General features: G+C 41.6%; 1 protein-coding gene across 3 annotated transcripts; it reads right to left on the reverse strand.

Annotated features, from left to right (window-relative positions):
* Positions 1-475: 475 nt before the first annotated feature.
* On the reverse strand, positions 476-11,746 carry LOC122131744 (protein strawberry notch homolog 2-like). Of its 3 annotated transcripts, none has more exons than XM_042706408.1 (7): positions 11,461-11,746; positions 10,131-10,329; positions 9,189-9,268; positions 7,274-7,379; positions 2,520-2,666; positions 1,594-1,674; positions 476-1,307 (listed from the first exon to the last, which is right to left on the reverse strand). In XM_042706408.1, exons 2-7 carry the CDS (start codon positions 10,245-10,247, stop codon positions 1,140-1,142), a joined length of 699 nt encoding a protein of 232 aa, XP_042562342.1. In that variant the 5' UTR covers positions 10,248-10,329; positions 11,461-11,746; the 3' UTR covers positions 476-1,139. The 3 variants fall into 3 exon arrangements, with proteins under 3 accessions (XP_042562342.1, XP_042562341.1, XP_042562343.1); XM_042706407.1 differs by having other exon boundaries at positions 11,407-11,744; XM_042706409.1 differs by lacking the exon at positions 1,594-1,674 and having other exon boundaries at positions 11,407-11,739.
* Between the last annotated feature and the right edge of the window lie 958 nt (positions 11,747-12,704).

Here is a 12,704-nt window from a genome sequence, read left to right on the forward strand (position 1 = left end):
TATAGGGCCAATGATTTTCCGTTTAAAAAAAATGAGTTTTCCGTTTCACATTTGGTGAATTCCATTTTTTTTCCGTTTTGGCTCATTTTGTTCACCTTGAGATAGATTGATAGCTTAAAATGAGTAAATAATGTGTGCCACAAGTGACCCAAACCTTCTAAGATTGTTGTTTGCCAGCCATCAACAGAACAGAAGACTAAAAAAAACATTATTTGCAGGCCATTGGGAAGATGCGTGAATTAATGTGACTAGCGTCAACCGTTGAATAGGGGGGGCGTGGCCGGAGCGGAGTTCAACACAGACGTGACATTTTCTCAATGTTTTTTTTTTTGTGTTCATTTTGTTCAATGTTTGTTCCTTGCAACCTTGCATCCTTGCAATCGTTGTTGTGCTTATTTGAAATAAATACAGTCTTGCAGGACAAAATACAGGGGAATTTGGGCGATTTTGATGCACAAAATGGTGTTTTTCCGTTTGAAAGTTGCAATTCCGTTTGAAAGTGTACATTCCGCGAATTCCGTCCGTTTTCCGTAATCGCGGAAAATCATTGTCCCTACACCTACTGTTACAGGCTCAGGAGCCGATACCATATATAATGCATTGGGTCTGGCAAAAAAATGAACATGAAACTTACAATGATGGGGCCTATTTATAATTGGTTTGATTCCAATTGTGACAGATTGACACTCAATGACCACTCATTTGTCCAGGACCTGCTTATTCCACAACTTTCCATCTCTTCTCTTACTCCAAAACAAACTCCCAAATTAAATTGATACATCCATCTGTTGTTTTCTGTAGAAGAGACTACTTACAATTGTATATGTAGCTGGGTTTCCATCCAGCTCATTTACACATTTGAAGCACATTCGTGAAAATTCAGATTGAGGAGATCAGTTGTGTTATGAAAATAAAAAATGGACATCTTCTTTATCAAGGGAGGAGTCGTGAACAGCTGGGGGCTCAAAACTTATCAGGGCAACTCAAAAGAGATTTGATGCGAATAAACCCATCTCCATTACCTTCGTCATATTTTAAACTATGCCAATTGGTAGTTAATCCATCGTCCTCTACCAAATTCATTTATTTTACAACAAGATTTCCTGTTTGTTCAAGCATTCGCACTAGGGATGTCCAGTTCAAATGTTCAAAATTTGAATTAAAAGGGTTGGTTGAAAATGTAAAGAGTAAACCTTACATTTGGATGGTTTGTATTCAGCGTATGTGTCCACGTGACCCAGCTCATCTGTTTCTTCTTCATCTGCCTCCTCTTCTTCCTCTGGAGGTGGTGGAGCTTGAGCAGCCGGCTAGAGAGAGAGAGAGATATGGAGAAAGAGAGAAAGTAAAAATGAAGAGAACAGTCAGCTGATGTGTCCCATCACAAACTACCTGCATTGGACTGCACCGGAAAACACTGAAACTAATCCATTAGTCATAGGACCACAGTGATGCAAATTAATATGAACACGATCAGTGCAGGGTATGTGAAGAGTAGCACAGAGGTTGAGAACAGAGGAACATGGATGAGAAGAGAAGAAGGATGAAGCTAATCATGTACAGAGAAGGAGGGGTACGAGGTTAGCCTGGAGCTACCTGGTATCCTCCAAGTGGTGGGGTGTTGGTGATGGCTGACGGGTCATCCAGACCACTCATGTCAAGAGTTCTGCTCAGGCTCTGCCAATGGTGGAACGAACGATGTCAACAAACAACGGGACACTGACATACATCTAGATGTAGATGACCATGATGATGGAGTGTCTATTTGTTCAATTCATAAGCATACGTCGCAACAATGTCTCATTCAAAAAGAGGATATCTAGATCTAATTCTAGATCACTAAATAGAATAAATGTACACATTGCATGTTTTATATGATAGATTAAGAAAAATAGCAATGCTTTGATATAACTAAAGGTGTAAGTAAAGTCAGTGTGTAGGGACGGGTACGATGACACGTTTAAAAAAGCTGACTAGAACTATGCCACTAAACATTTGGTCATTTCAGTAAGTGTTTGTTTAAAGTTGAAGAATACCCCCAGCTCTGAGCCCAACCCCTCCTACTGCACCCTTTTGAAGGACTGTAAAGAGTGGGCAAGGGGCGGCAGTGCTGAGGGTTTACTAGACTGAGAGTCTATGCATTTCATGATGTACATATGTACCAACCGGTCAAATCTATGTCAGCATTGGCCTTCAATGATTTTAAACAGTAGATGGCGTGCCGAGTCAGTCATTTTCAACCCATAAAATTACCATTTTTATTATATATGAACACCAGCATTGATGTGTTTCATCACAATACAGTCATACAATTTAGTTTACAGCTCAAAAAACACATTTAAGTGTATACTGAAAAACAACTTTATAGTTGTTACAGATTTGCTAATGACTTTAATTCTACCATACGCATCACTGTCTTGAGGTAACGACAGTGAGAGTAAGTGTTTGTGTGTGTGTGTGTGTGTGTGTGTGTGTGTGTGTGTGTGTGTGTGTGTGTGTGCGCGCGCGCGCGCATATGTTACCTCTCTCTGACTGAGGCCAGATGAGTTGATGTTTCCCCAGGGCACCATGGCGGTGGAGGTGTGTGCCACGCTGTCTGCGCCATAGTCTGACAGCGAGTCTCGAGGAGAGGAGAACAGGGAGTTGTTAGAGAGTTCATCAATGAGTTCCTGCGAGAGACAGAAAGAAAGAGAGAAATTAGTGGAGCAGTAGCTTAACTCAAATTCAACAAACAGTTCAGCTCATAGTGGGGAATATTTCTCATCTACATACAATCCCACTTATTCTGGCGTAGAAAATTAGCAATAAGGCTATAATATAGTGGGAATCCTGGAAGGTGTATTTTACAGGAGATAACTGAACACGGGACATACGAGTACTGGCAGCCTGGAATGCTGGGGTCCGCTCTGATGCTGCTCTACAATGACATGTAATTAATGATGATTGGGGGCTACTCAGACCACCAGAGGCATATATCCCCATTGTGACTGAACACAAGGCTGTATAGCATTACTGTAATTGCATAATACCTGCAGATCATGATGGCTGTAAATAAGGCCCGGCCATTCCCATGATTCCCAATTTATTCACAATGTGAAGAGTGTGTGTGTGTGTGTGTGTGTGTGACAGGGAGCGGGAGCAAGAGAGACTGAGTGAGTTAAGTGTATTACTTCAAAATGTGGCTTCTGGCCAAGCTGGTTTTTACAAGTCTACACAGCCATTTTATCACTCAATTTCATCTCTCTTGGAAAACTGATATGTTGCCATTCTGAGTGAACATGTGATGCAGAACACTATGAACTGCATGGGAAGAAAGTAATGAGAGAGGAGAAAACATTAAACTGCACTACTGTACTTATGAGTGTGGTCTAAAAGGCTTGTTAGAACACAAAAGGTCACAGATACTGAAATTCAGTAATTATTTCAAATGAACTACCAGCACAGTACAATAGGTCTCATCTTCCTCAGAGACCACAATATACTGCACTGACAGGATCACAGGCCAAACTATATGGAGGTCACATATAGGGCAATATCTGAGCAGGCACAAGTGCGAACATACTTCCAATTACTTCACAGTAGGCCCTGACTATCTGGAAGAAGCAGCCTACAGGTAGTGTTAAGTCTGTGCAACGCCAGACAATGAATTGGTCTAGCCCCTTGTTCCCCTGAGTTGGCTGAGGCAGGCATGTACAGACGGACATCTTTGCAAGGGGCCGTCTTCAAATTCAGGTACAAAGCTCCAAGGCCACATTCCTTCACCATTCCAGGCTTTGTAGACTGCATGCTGTTTTCCACAGCACCACAGATTTCATCTAAGCTCTCAAGGCTCTCCGGGAAAGCTTTAGTTTCATCCAGATCATCATCAAAAACCATGGTCTTTCAGCAAAGATACGCATACAGCTAGTGCAGTTCAATGAAACAAAATGGCCATCTCCCTCCACCTATCCTGAACAAAAGGAAGCGACCATGTAAATTAAGAGTTATAGGCAAGAGGTCTGGTGATGAGCTAAAAATAATAAATCCTAAACTAGGACATTTCATTTTTTGTTATATTGCTTATATTATTTTTTGTATGTGGTATTGCTTCTACCACATAGCTCCAAGCAAGGAGAGGGGAACTCTAGTCTGGGCTTCTCCCGTGCTGTAGCCACCATGATTGAATAGCGCATTAGATGGGTCTGCTTGGAAGAGATAAGAGTCTCTACAGCTTTGACATCAAGCTTGCCCTAAAAAAATAAATAAAAAGAACCCTCAAAACCGAAACATTCTAATGCCCTCTCCAGAGAACATGAGGCATTTAGTGTGGCAGAAACCTGCGTTTCCCCCATGAGTCATTTCACATTAGCTACACACTCTAATCTCTCATTTGCAGTGCCGCAACCAAGAGACTGGTGGCATTAATGCCTTTCTCTCTGAGGAATATACAGCAGCCATTCCTCCTGCTTCCAAAGTAAGCATTTTAAACTGCGCTTCTCACAGCAAACACACTGCACAGAATACAGGCCATACCTGTCAGATTACCTCAAGCTATAGTTCACGTTCTGAATAATTTACCACTGAAACCTTGAGAAGATGTTTTGTTTAACTTATTATCAGCAGAATATGAAAGCACTTCATCATACTGGATCATTTCCCATCTATTTGGTTGGTCAGCAAAGAGGGGAGGTTGGAGTAGACACCCGAAGGAGCTGTTAACTGCCAAATGCCCAGTGACACCAAATCTCACTGGCCAGAGCAAGAAAGTGTGCCAAGGCAACGCTGTACCAGACGCAACACTGTACCAGACGCATTATAAAGTCAGTACGGGGGTACTGTACTGTATGGCATCAGGTTCTCGACTAGTGTCATCATGATACCTACATTTTAGTTTCAATACTTTACCTGCAATGGCCATATCTCTCTGTATAAAATCATGTTTGTGACTTTACAATTTTGAGATGCATGTGTGCATTAAGCTGAGGCAGAGTTTAATTTCTCAAAATCAGCTCACCAATAAAGACAGTCTTGGGTTCAAAGTGACCACAGCCACTTGCAGATGATGTTAAAAGGCTTTACAAAGACATCAAACAATCCTGAGAGAAATAATGGGACGTCAAAGGAGCAAAGGCTTACTCTGCTATCGATTTGAAGTTCCCCCTCCCCCTTGCCTTTCTCAAAGACAGGAGTCTTGTATTCACACTGGAGCTATTGCAGAAAATGATCATTAATGTTCCTATGTCACCAGGAGAATAGAGTTAACGGTTCCACCATTTTGCTCCAATTCCCACACAACACCGTTACAGGACAATGGTAATGGGAACGTTAATGGACGACACTTTCGCACTACGCAAATATGTAGGCTATGTACGAATATGTATACTACTACTACAGAGAGGCTTTTTTGCCAAAATATCTCGATATTCTGCTTCAGGCCCGCTCCATATCATTGAGTTCAGGTGTTGCTGAAGCTGCTTCCATCTCTTAACTTCTAGTCTCCGAACAAAAAAGTGGTCCGTCTCGATTCACTTCACGCTTGCTGCGGCTCATATTACAAACTCAGTCAGGGCTGTTTCCCGCAACGTCCCACACAACTAGCACAATGTCACCGCTGTCAGCCAGAACAAATAGTCACTGGCATAATAAAATAATCGATTTTTTCTCTCTCAAAATGTTGGTATCATACCGTTTTCAAAACTAGTTTTTTTGTATCGGAATACCGTGTAACACTATTCTCGACTGACCATTCCAAGCATGCAGCTCACAAAGCCCAGACACTCCGGGGAAGGACGTTCTGTACTTATGAAATTAACAAATGCAGCTAACAATCCAGGTCAAAGTGAACAAACTCACAAAAAAAAAAAAAAAAGACTGAAAAGACTGTTGCAATCCCGAGGAGGGAGGAGTGGGTGAGGACGCACACCAGCAGCACAGACAGATCCTGCCAGTGTGTTTGTGACACAGAATGATCCAATGCTTCCTGAGAGGCCTCGGTGTGCGCACTCGCTCTCGGGACGGAGCCCCTAGGGCTGCCCACAGGGAATCCTCCCACTTCCTCCTCACACAGGAGACGCACTGACACAAAGAATCATTCACTGGGTTAGTTTTATGTTTTAAACAAATAAGGTTCAAAATAAGAGGGTGAAAATGAATCACTACCAAAAGTACTGGATAGCGCAAGCAGACATCAGTCTCCAGGTTAGGCCATTGTGTCGGTTTTAGTGTTAATATGATGACACTAAGCAAGATGCTCATGCCGTCCTTGGGACAAGCTGACCGGGGAATCATGTAAAGACACCAGATTACACAAAGACCCCTATACCCCTCACTTAAAGGATTAGCTAGACCTCTACAAAGCACAGAGAGGAGGTGCTTGCCTATGGCTGCCAGTGGAGCGCAACAGGCAACACAGTGTCTGATCATTCAGAATTTGAACACAACTCAATGCAAATCAGACTTCACAGATCATATACTAGAAGGTTCCCAGGTAAACAACACAATGGCATTTTCAACAGCCCTTCACTAGGAGATGGAGGAAGTTATATCCACCAAATCTCTCTCTAGTCACACACACACACACACACACACACACACACACACACACACACACACACACACACACACACACACACACACACACACACACACACACACACACACACACACACACACACTCTCTCTCTATGGCTCCTCTGTCCGTCTGAATGCAGGGAACACGCCCATTGCTACAGGTCTGTGCTCTCAACAGCTCAATGTTAACACAATCTACACCTCTAGCTCAATCTAGCTAGATATCTTGCAAATTAGCCTTGTATTTTTGTTGAGGGACTGTCATGATCTAACCATTTGAAATTTAGGTGAGATCAAACATATCAGGAGTCAACACAAATAAACGAATTAATAATGTACTAAATCATTATTTATTATGGATTGCTAATTTACTATACTAACTAGTCTAAATGTGGCTTCTACAGACGCCCAGCCCTTATTTTCACTCAATCACCTTACATATCTAATATGATAATCAGGCCAACAATTCATTTCCACACTAGAAAAACTACACAGGACACATGCAATGCCTCACAAAACCTCATGAAATTGTACAAAGAAGGCTATGCCTACAAAGGGTTTGTGATCAACATGTCGTTGTTCAGCGTGTGCAATTGGAAAGAAAATTAAACAACGGTGTTTAAGTTTACTTTAAAGGAACTGGTAGTGTGTAAAGGCACAGAACCCCACATTAAGCAACAAATCCCTTTGAGGAGACTTCCTCCATCTCCTTCCATTCCAGTCCTACCTGAGGAAAGTCATTCCTGGTCAGGTCTGTGAAGTCATCATCATGGAAGGGTGTTGAGTTGAACACGTCCATTGGCGTCACAGACGAAGAGGATGTATTGTACTGCCTGGTGAACACGGGAAAGACCAAGTTTAGTTCACTGCCAGGAAGGTGAGAGGTTATTGATAGTGGCTTCAAAATGCAACTGGCCAACTTAAGGTTTGTATCTCCTTCAATTCAATTCAATTCAATTCAATTTTATTTATACAGCACCCAAACAATAGAATTATCTCAAGGCGCTTTACAGAGCCCAGTGCCTGGACCCCGTTAGAGCAAGCACAATGACGACACAAAACTCCCTGTTAATCAGGAAGAAACCTTAAGCAGAACCGCAGCACATGCATCTACTATGACATCATTATAGAATACTGAAGCCATTTTCATGAATATGGAGTCATTCAAGCAATCTGTTTTGTTTCAGTGTGGTGTGTGCAGAAAGTGAAATTTGCCTGAGATTTTAGATTGAGTGATCACCAAGGTATTTCATGGATATCCATCAGACTGGATTTTGAGTTTGCTATTGTAATAGCCAGGGTCCTCTCTTGGAGGTCCTTCAAGCCCAATTAAAATTCTCCAAATACCCACACCTCAACACCCAAAATATGCAGATGAATAATGGTGCCTAAACATTTAGACATTCTGGATTTACAATGAATGGGTACCATGGGTACCGATATTCTGATTTTTAAAGCTTTTGGATATGAAGGCGATAAGGCCTGACTGAAAGCAACAGATGACTATGCCAACACCATTCTCCCCAGAACAATTTCAAACTGCATAAAGGTCACTTATCATTTGATCATGTGGCAAAATTAACTGGGAGAGATGCAAAGTCAGTTGTAGTTGTGGCAAGGTTACACTCCCATTGTAACAGACAGGTTTCTATTTTTCCTTTGAGAGACCAAGCTCTGTAGGGAACCCAGTCTGAACTACACTGCCAACATATGGGTGGGAGAAACCCATGAGTCAACAGAGGCCCTGGTAAAAGATCCTGGGACCACAAAGCCAGAGCATACTGAAACCAAGCTACTTACAAAAAGATAAGAATCTATTCTTCACTTAAAGTTGATGCAGAGATGCTATGTTTCCCCAAACCACGTGGATAACATTTTCATCCTACTAAAAGTATATAAAACAAAGCCACTGATGGAGTGTACAATCTACACCAAGGCCTCCTCCCAAATACACTTAATCCTATTCATCCGTTTTCTTCTATTAGGGTACTGACTTTTAAAATTGATATGACTCAATACGACAATGTCTTTAAAAAATATCCAGATGAAAATCCCATTTCTAATTTGAAAACTGATTCAAAAGGCCAACTATTTTAACACATATGCATTTCTACTAGAACATGTTATAGGTCTTCCTTCTTACTGAATACCTTTTCATACACAAACAGGTTACGTGAAGCTTCCACAGATCTCGATCTCTCTCTCTCTCTCTCTCTCTCTCTCTCTCTCTCTCTCTCTCTCTCTCTCTCTCTCTCTCTCTCTCTCTCTCTCTCTCTCTCTCTCTCTCTCTCTCTCTCTCTCTCTCTCTCTCTCTCTCTCTCTCTCTCTCTCTCTCTCTCTCTCTCTCTCTCTCTCTCTCTCTCTCTCTCTCTCTCTCTCTCTCTCTCTCTCTCTCTCTCTCTCTCACACCTCATATACATAGGCAGTGGCACAAGTGAAGGTACAAGCAGAAATAAGTATTATCAGATTGCAACAGGCGCCTCCAAGACCCAGACAATGTCAGCAGTATACATTGGATTCAATGATCCCTTACCATCCCCACATCATCCCAGCTTAAACTCATAAAAAGTGAATTATGATTCCTCAACCTCTGCTCTAAATCTGGATCAAGTAGGTAGATCTCTCATAGATGATAGACTTACCTCTCAGATTGCATAGGGAACTGCTGACTGTAGGCAGTCTGCTGGGACAATCCCCAAGAGTTTGAGGGAAAGATCTGACTCTGAAAGAGAAGGAAATCATAAGTTACAAAAAGAAAGACAAATATATCATGTTCTCCAAATATAAAAGACCAAGACTAATGTGTAAATTTAACACCAGATACTGAGGCACAATCATCGCCATATTTTTAAAAAAAACATGGCTCAAACCTGGCTGCTTTCCACATCCTGTAAAGGTGAATGATCACAACAACTAACCAACCAACCAACCACTACTACTACTACTGAATAAACCCCACACCAACATGTGCTTGTCTGAATATCCACTTGTAATAAGACAATACTTCTATTCTTCGTTCATTCATAATGGCTCAATATTTCCATGTGACGCTGTTACCTCCAGCTGCCACAATAATTTGAGATAAGTATGAATCAACAGAGTGCAACATACACCAACATTCCCATTTGTCCACATAAGTTGCGAGACAAGTGCCTAGTTTCCCCTGTGTGAACCCAAGGTAAGGAGCCATAACGTGTCATTACCACAGCTGTTCATACAGTGGGTGGAGAGTATCTGCAGGGCATACGAAAAGAGGCACAGAGAAGATACAGACATGTTGGACAGACACTATTTTCATTCCATAAGGGTGTGTGCTCACAGAGGACAGTGAAGTTATACTAACATAAGTCTTTTTCAAACACACTGCCTAGACCAGTCTGCATTGTGTACAAATGATCTAATTAGACTAAGTCCATGTCTGTTTCATATCAGCATCACTACCAAGATGCTGGCTGCACTGAAATGGTATCTCTGAGATCTACAAAGTCTGTCAAGGCTCTGTGTAGTGGGGTTCTGGAAGAGAGACTGACAGATAAGACCCCCCAGTGTGTGACACGGTCTTTCTGCCAATGCTTGAGTCATACCTCCATGGAGGACGCCAGAGGAGAGCTGGGTGCGCCATATTCAGGGCTGTCCAGAGAGCCTTCTGGGAGCAGGTAGTCCTCTGCATCCATGGCAACAGATGTGGTGAGAATGTGCATCAGGTTCAGGGCTGGTACATAGTGACAGAGCCAACCAATGTGTCAAACTGCACTCCCCCTGGCATCATTCTCCATTCATCTCCTGAAAAAAAAAGAAGGGGGCAAATGAAATGTTACATTTCCTCGGATAAGTGACGAGGGTCTGACAATTAAAGACACCACCACTGTATTAACCATGGCGTTTACCTACAGTGTACATGGCATCACATCAGGTCAGATCAAAAGACACATTCCAAATAAGCCATGATGGCAACTTGGAGTATTTGTCTCATAATTTTAACGAGCTCGCCACAGGGAATATCGCTTAAAGCGGATTAAAGTTAGCCAGCAGCCCAACATATCACTGATACAGTACCTAGTCTATATTTCATTATAAGACACCTATACTATCGATTTGTTGTGGTCGGCCATGCATATTAACAGGGATAAGTTAACTTAAATGTGTTATATGAGCGTGCCTGGCGTTAATGTCCGCGAAAGGTAGCTACATTTGCTAAAAGCAACAAAGCCTGCTACGTTCACTGACGTTTCTCTTTTCAATTCTAATGTTACAGTAAACGCTGCATGAACTTGGAACACGTTGCCAATGTTGCCAACGAGTTTGTCTCGCAATAAGTACTTCTTGTATTCACTTTTCTGGGAAACCGGATCTCTGACCATCAAAATTTCTCAGAGGAGCTAGTAATTAAACTAACGTAGCCTAACTAGCTGGGGCTAGTTGCTCAGCTTTAGCTTGCTACTCTGTTATATCAGGTAGCTGGCTAGCTTGTGATTAAACCGGCTATGAGAGTAGCCACCTTCAGCTAGATAACCATTTCACAGGCTAGTAATATAGCGTGATATTTACTAAATGTTTTCGAAGACATCCCTAATACAATTAATACAACTCTATGAACAACAATTTGAACGGATTGCAAACACTGTTTAAAAACAGTGACTTAGTCGACTCCTTAATGATGTAGCTAGCTGGGCCAAACCCTTTTGTTTGACCAGATAGCCTACTCGCTACTTAGCTAACGTTAGCACTCCAGCTATCCGCAGGGAGCGAGTTTAAGCTATCGCTTGATTGCTAACGCTGGCTAGATTGCTAGCTTTCTATATTCACTCGAGGTTATACTGTTGCTTAGTAAATGTATTTTACATTAACCAATGCACTTACCGATTTTATATTTCTGTCGTTCACGTATATTTAGTCTCCTGGAAATAAGCCTACCTTAATCAAATTCGAACGAACATAAACAGAGACCCTAATCCATGGCTTTCCGTAGCTACCAGCGTCTACTTCAGGAAGATATAAAGCAGGAAGCGACCGTGATGTCACGGTAGGCGCTCGTACAGATACGGCGAAGCCGGTGGTGCAAGACATGCAACGAAATGGCTTTCAGTGGACTTACCATTACTTGTAAAACATCGTCAAAAAATCTACGGTACACCTTAGAGCTGTGTCTCCTGAAAATTATTCTGCCGTAGAAAGCACATACGTTTGTCTCTATGGGTATGCCCTGTAAGTAGCCTAATGGTTTATTGTGGGTAAAGTCTCACAGCACAACTATCCTCATTGTGAAAAGGAATTCCCCAACATTTCAGTTGTTCAGTCAGAGGGAACGTGAGCTTGGATTAGACTGTCGTGAGGCAGCCTATGTGTTTATTAATGCCATCATCTATTATGTATACTTTTGTCCAAAGACTGTTTAGCATCAATATGCTCCAGAGACACAGTCTGCATGAACTGATGTGGTCATGTGTTGGCATGGAGTGCGGGTGATCAAGACATCTTTAAAACCATGACAAAGATTGGATAATTGGATTGGATTGTTAATTGCAGTTGAAAGACAAAGTTATGATTTATGGATACAATTAATGGATTTATGGATACAAAAGAAATAAAAACGTTGTTATTTTTTTTTTGCAATTCTTTGTAACTGATGAAAATAATGAGCAACAATTAATTGCAATAGCAAAATAGTCCTTTTGTTGCTCACAAAACTGTATAGGAAGTAATTGTAGGCCTATATACCAAGTCAATTTCGTTTGTATAGTCGAGACATAGTAATAGTTATAGTGAGACAATCTGTAATGTGTAGAAATGATCTGTGGTAAATTATATTAATTAACATAGCCAATGAACTACATCTAGTTTGTGGCTCAGATGAATGGTCTGATATTGATCACAAAACCATCAGTTTTACTCTGTGTTATTAATATGTCACACAGGGATATACAAACCTCTGAATGGCTCAATGACAGCACCAACTCTGGACTATGGTTTTCATCTGGTGCGCAGAGGTCCTAGTTATCAGTGGTAAGCAGTTTTGTTTTGTAGCCGTGATAAAGTACCCTAACAACTGTAGTAGGCTGATCTTTGCCACCACTAAAATATGCACCCTTGGCTGAAACTGAAGGCAATGTTGTTCACCCAGCCAGGTATTTAGGGGTAATTAATAGACCTTTTGACAT

The sequence above is a fragment of the Clupea harengus genome, unplaced genomic scaffold, assembly GCF_900700415.2.
Source record: "Clupea harengus unplaced genomic scaffold, Ch_v2.0.2, whole genome shotgun sequence".
NCBI lineage: Eukaryota > Metazoa > Chordata > Actinopteri > Clupeiformes > Clupeidae > Clupea > Clupea harengus.

Coding starts and splice junctions, on each gene's coding strand:
- LOC122131744 (XM_042706408.1), bottom strand. CDS start 10,247: ATGCACATTCTCACCACATCTGTTGCCATGGATGCAGAGGACTACCTG. Junction 9,269..10,130: donor CTCTGGCGTCCTCCATGGAG/GTATGACTCAAG, acceptor CTTCTCTTTCAG/AGTCAGATCTTTCCCTCAAA. Junction 7,380..9,188: donor TTCCCTATGCAATCTGAGAG/GTAAGTCTATCA, acceptor CGTGTTCACCAG/GCAGTACAATACATCCTCTT.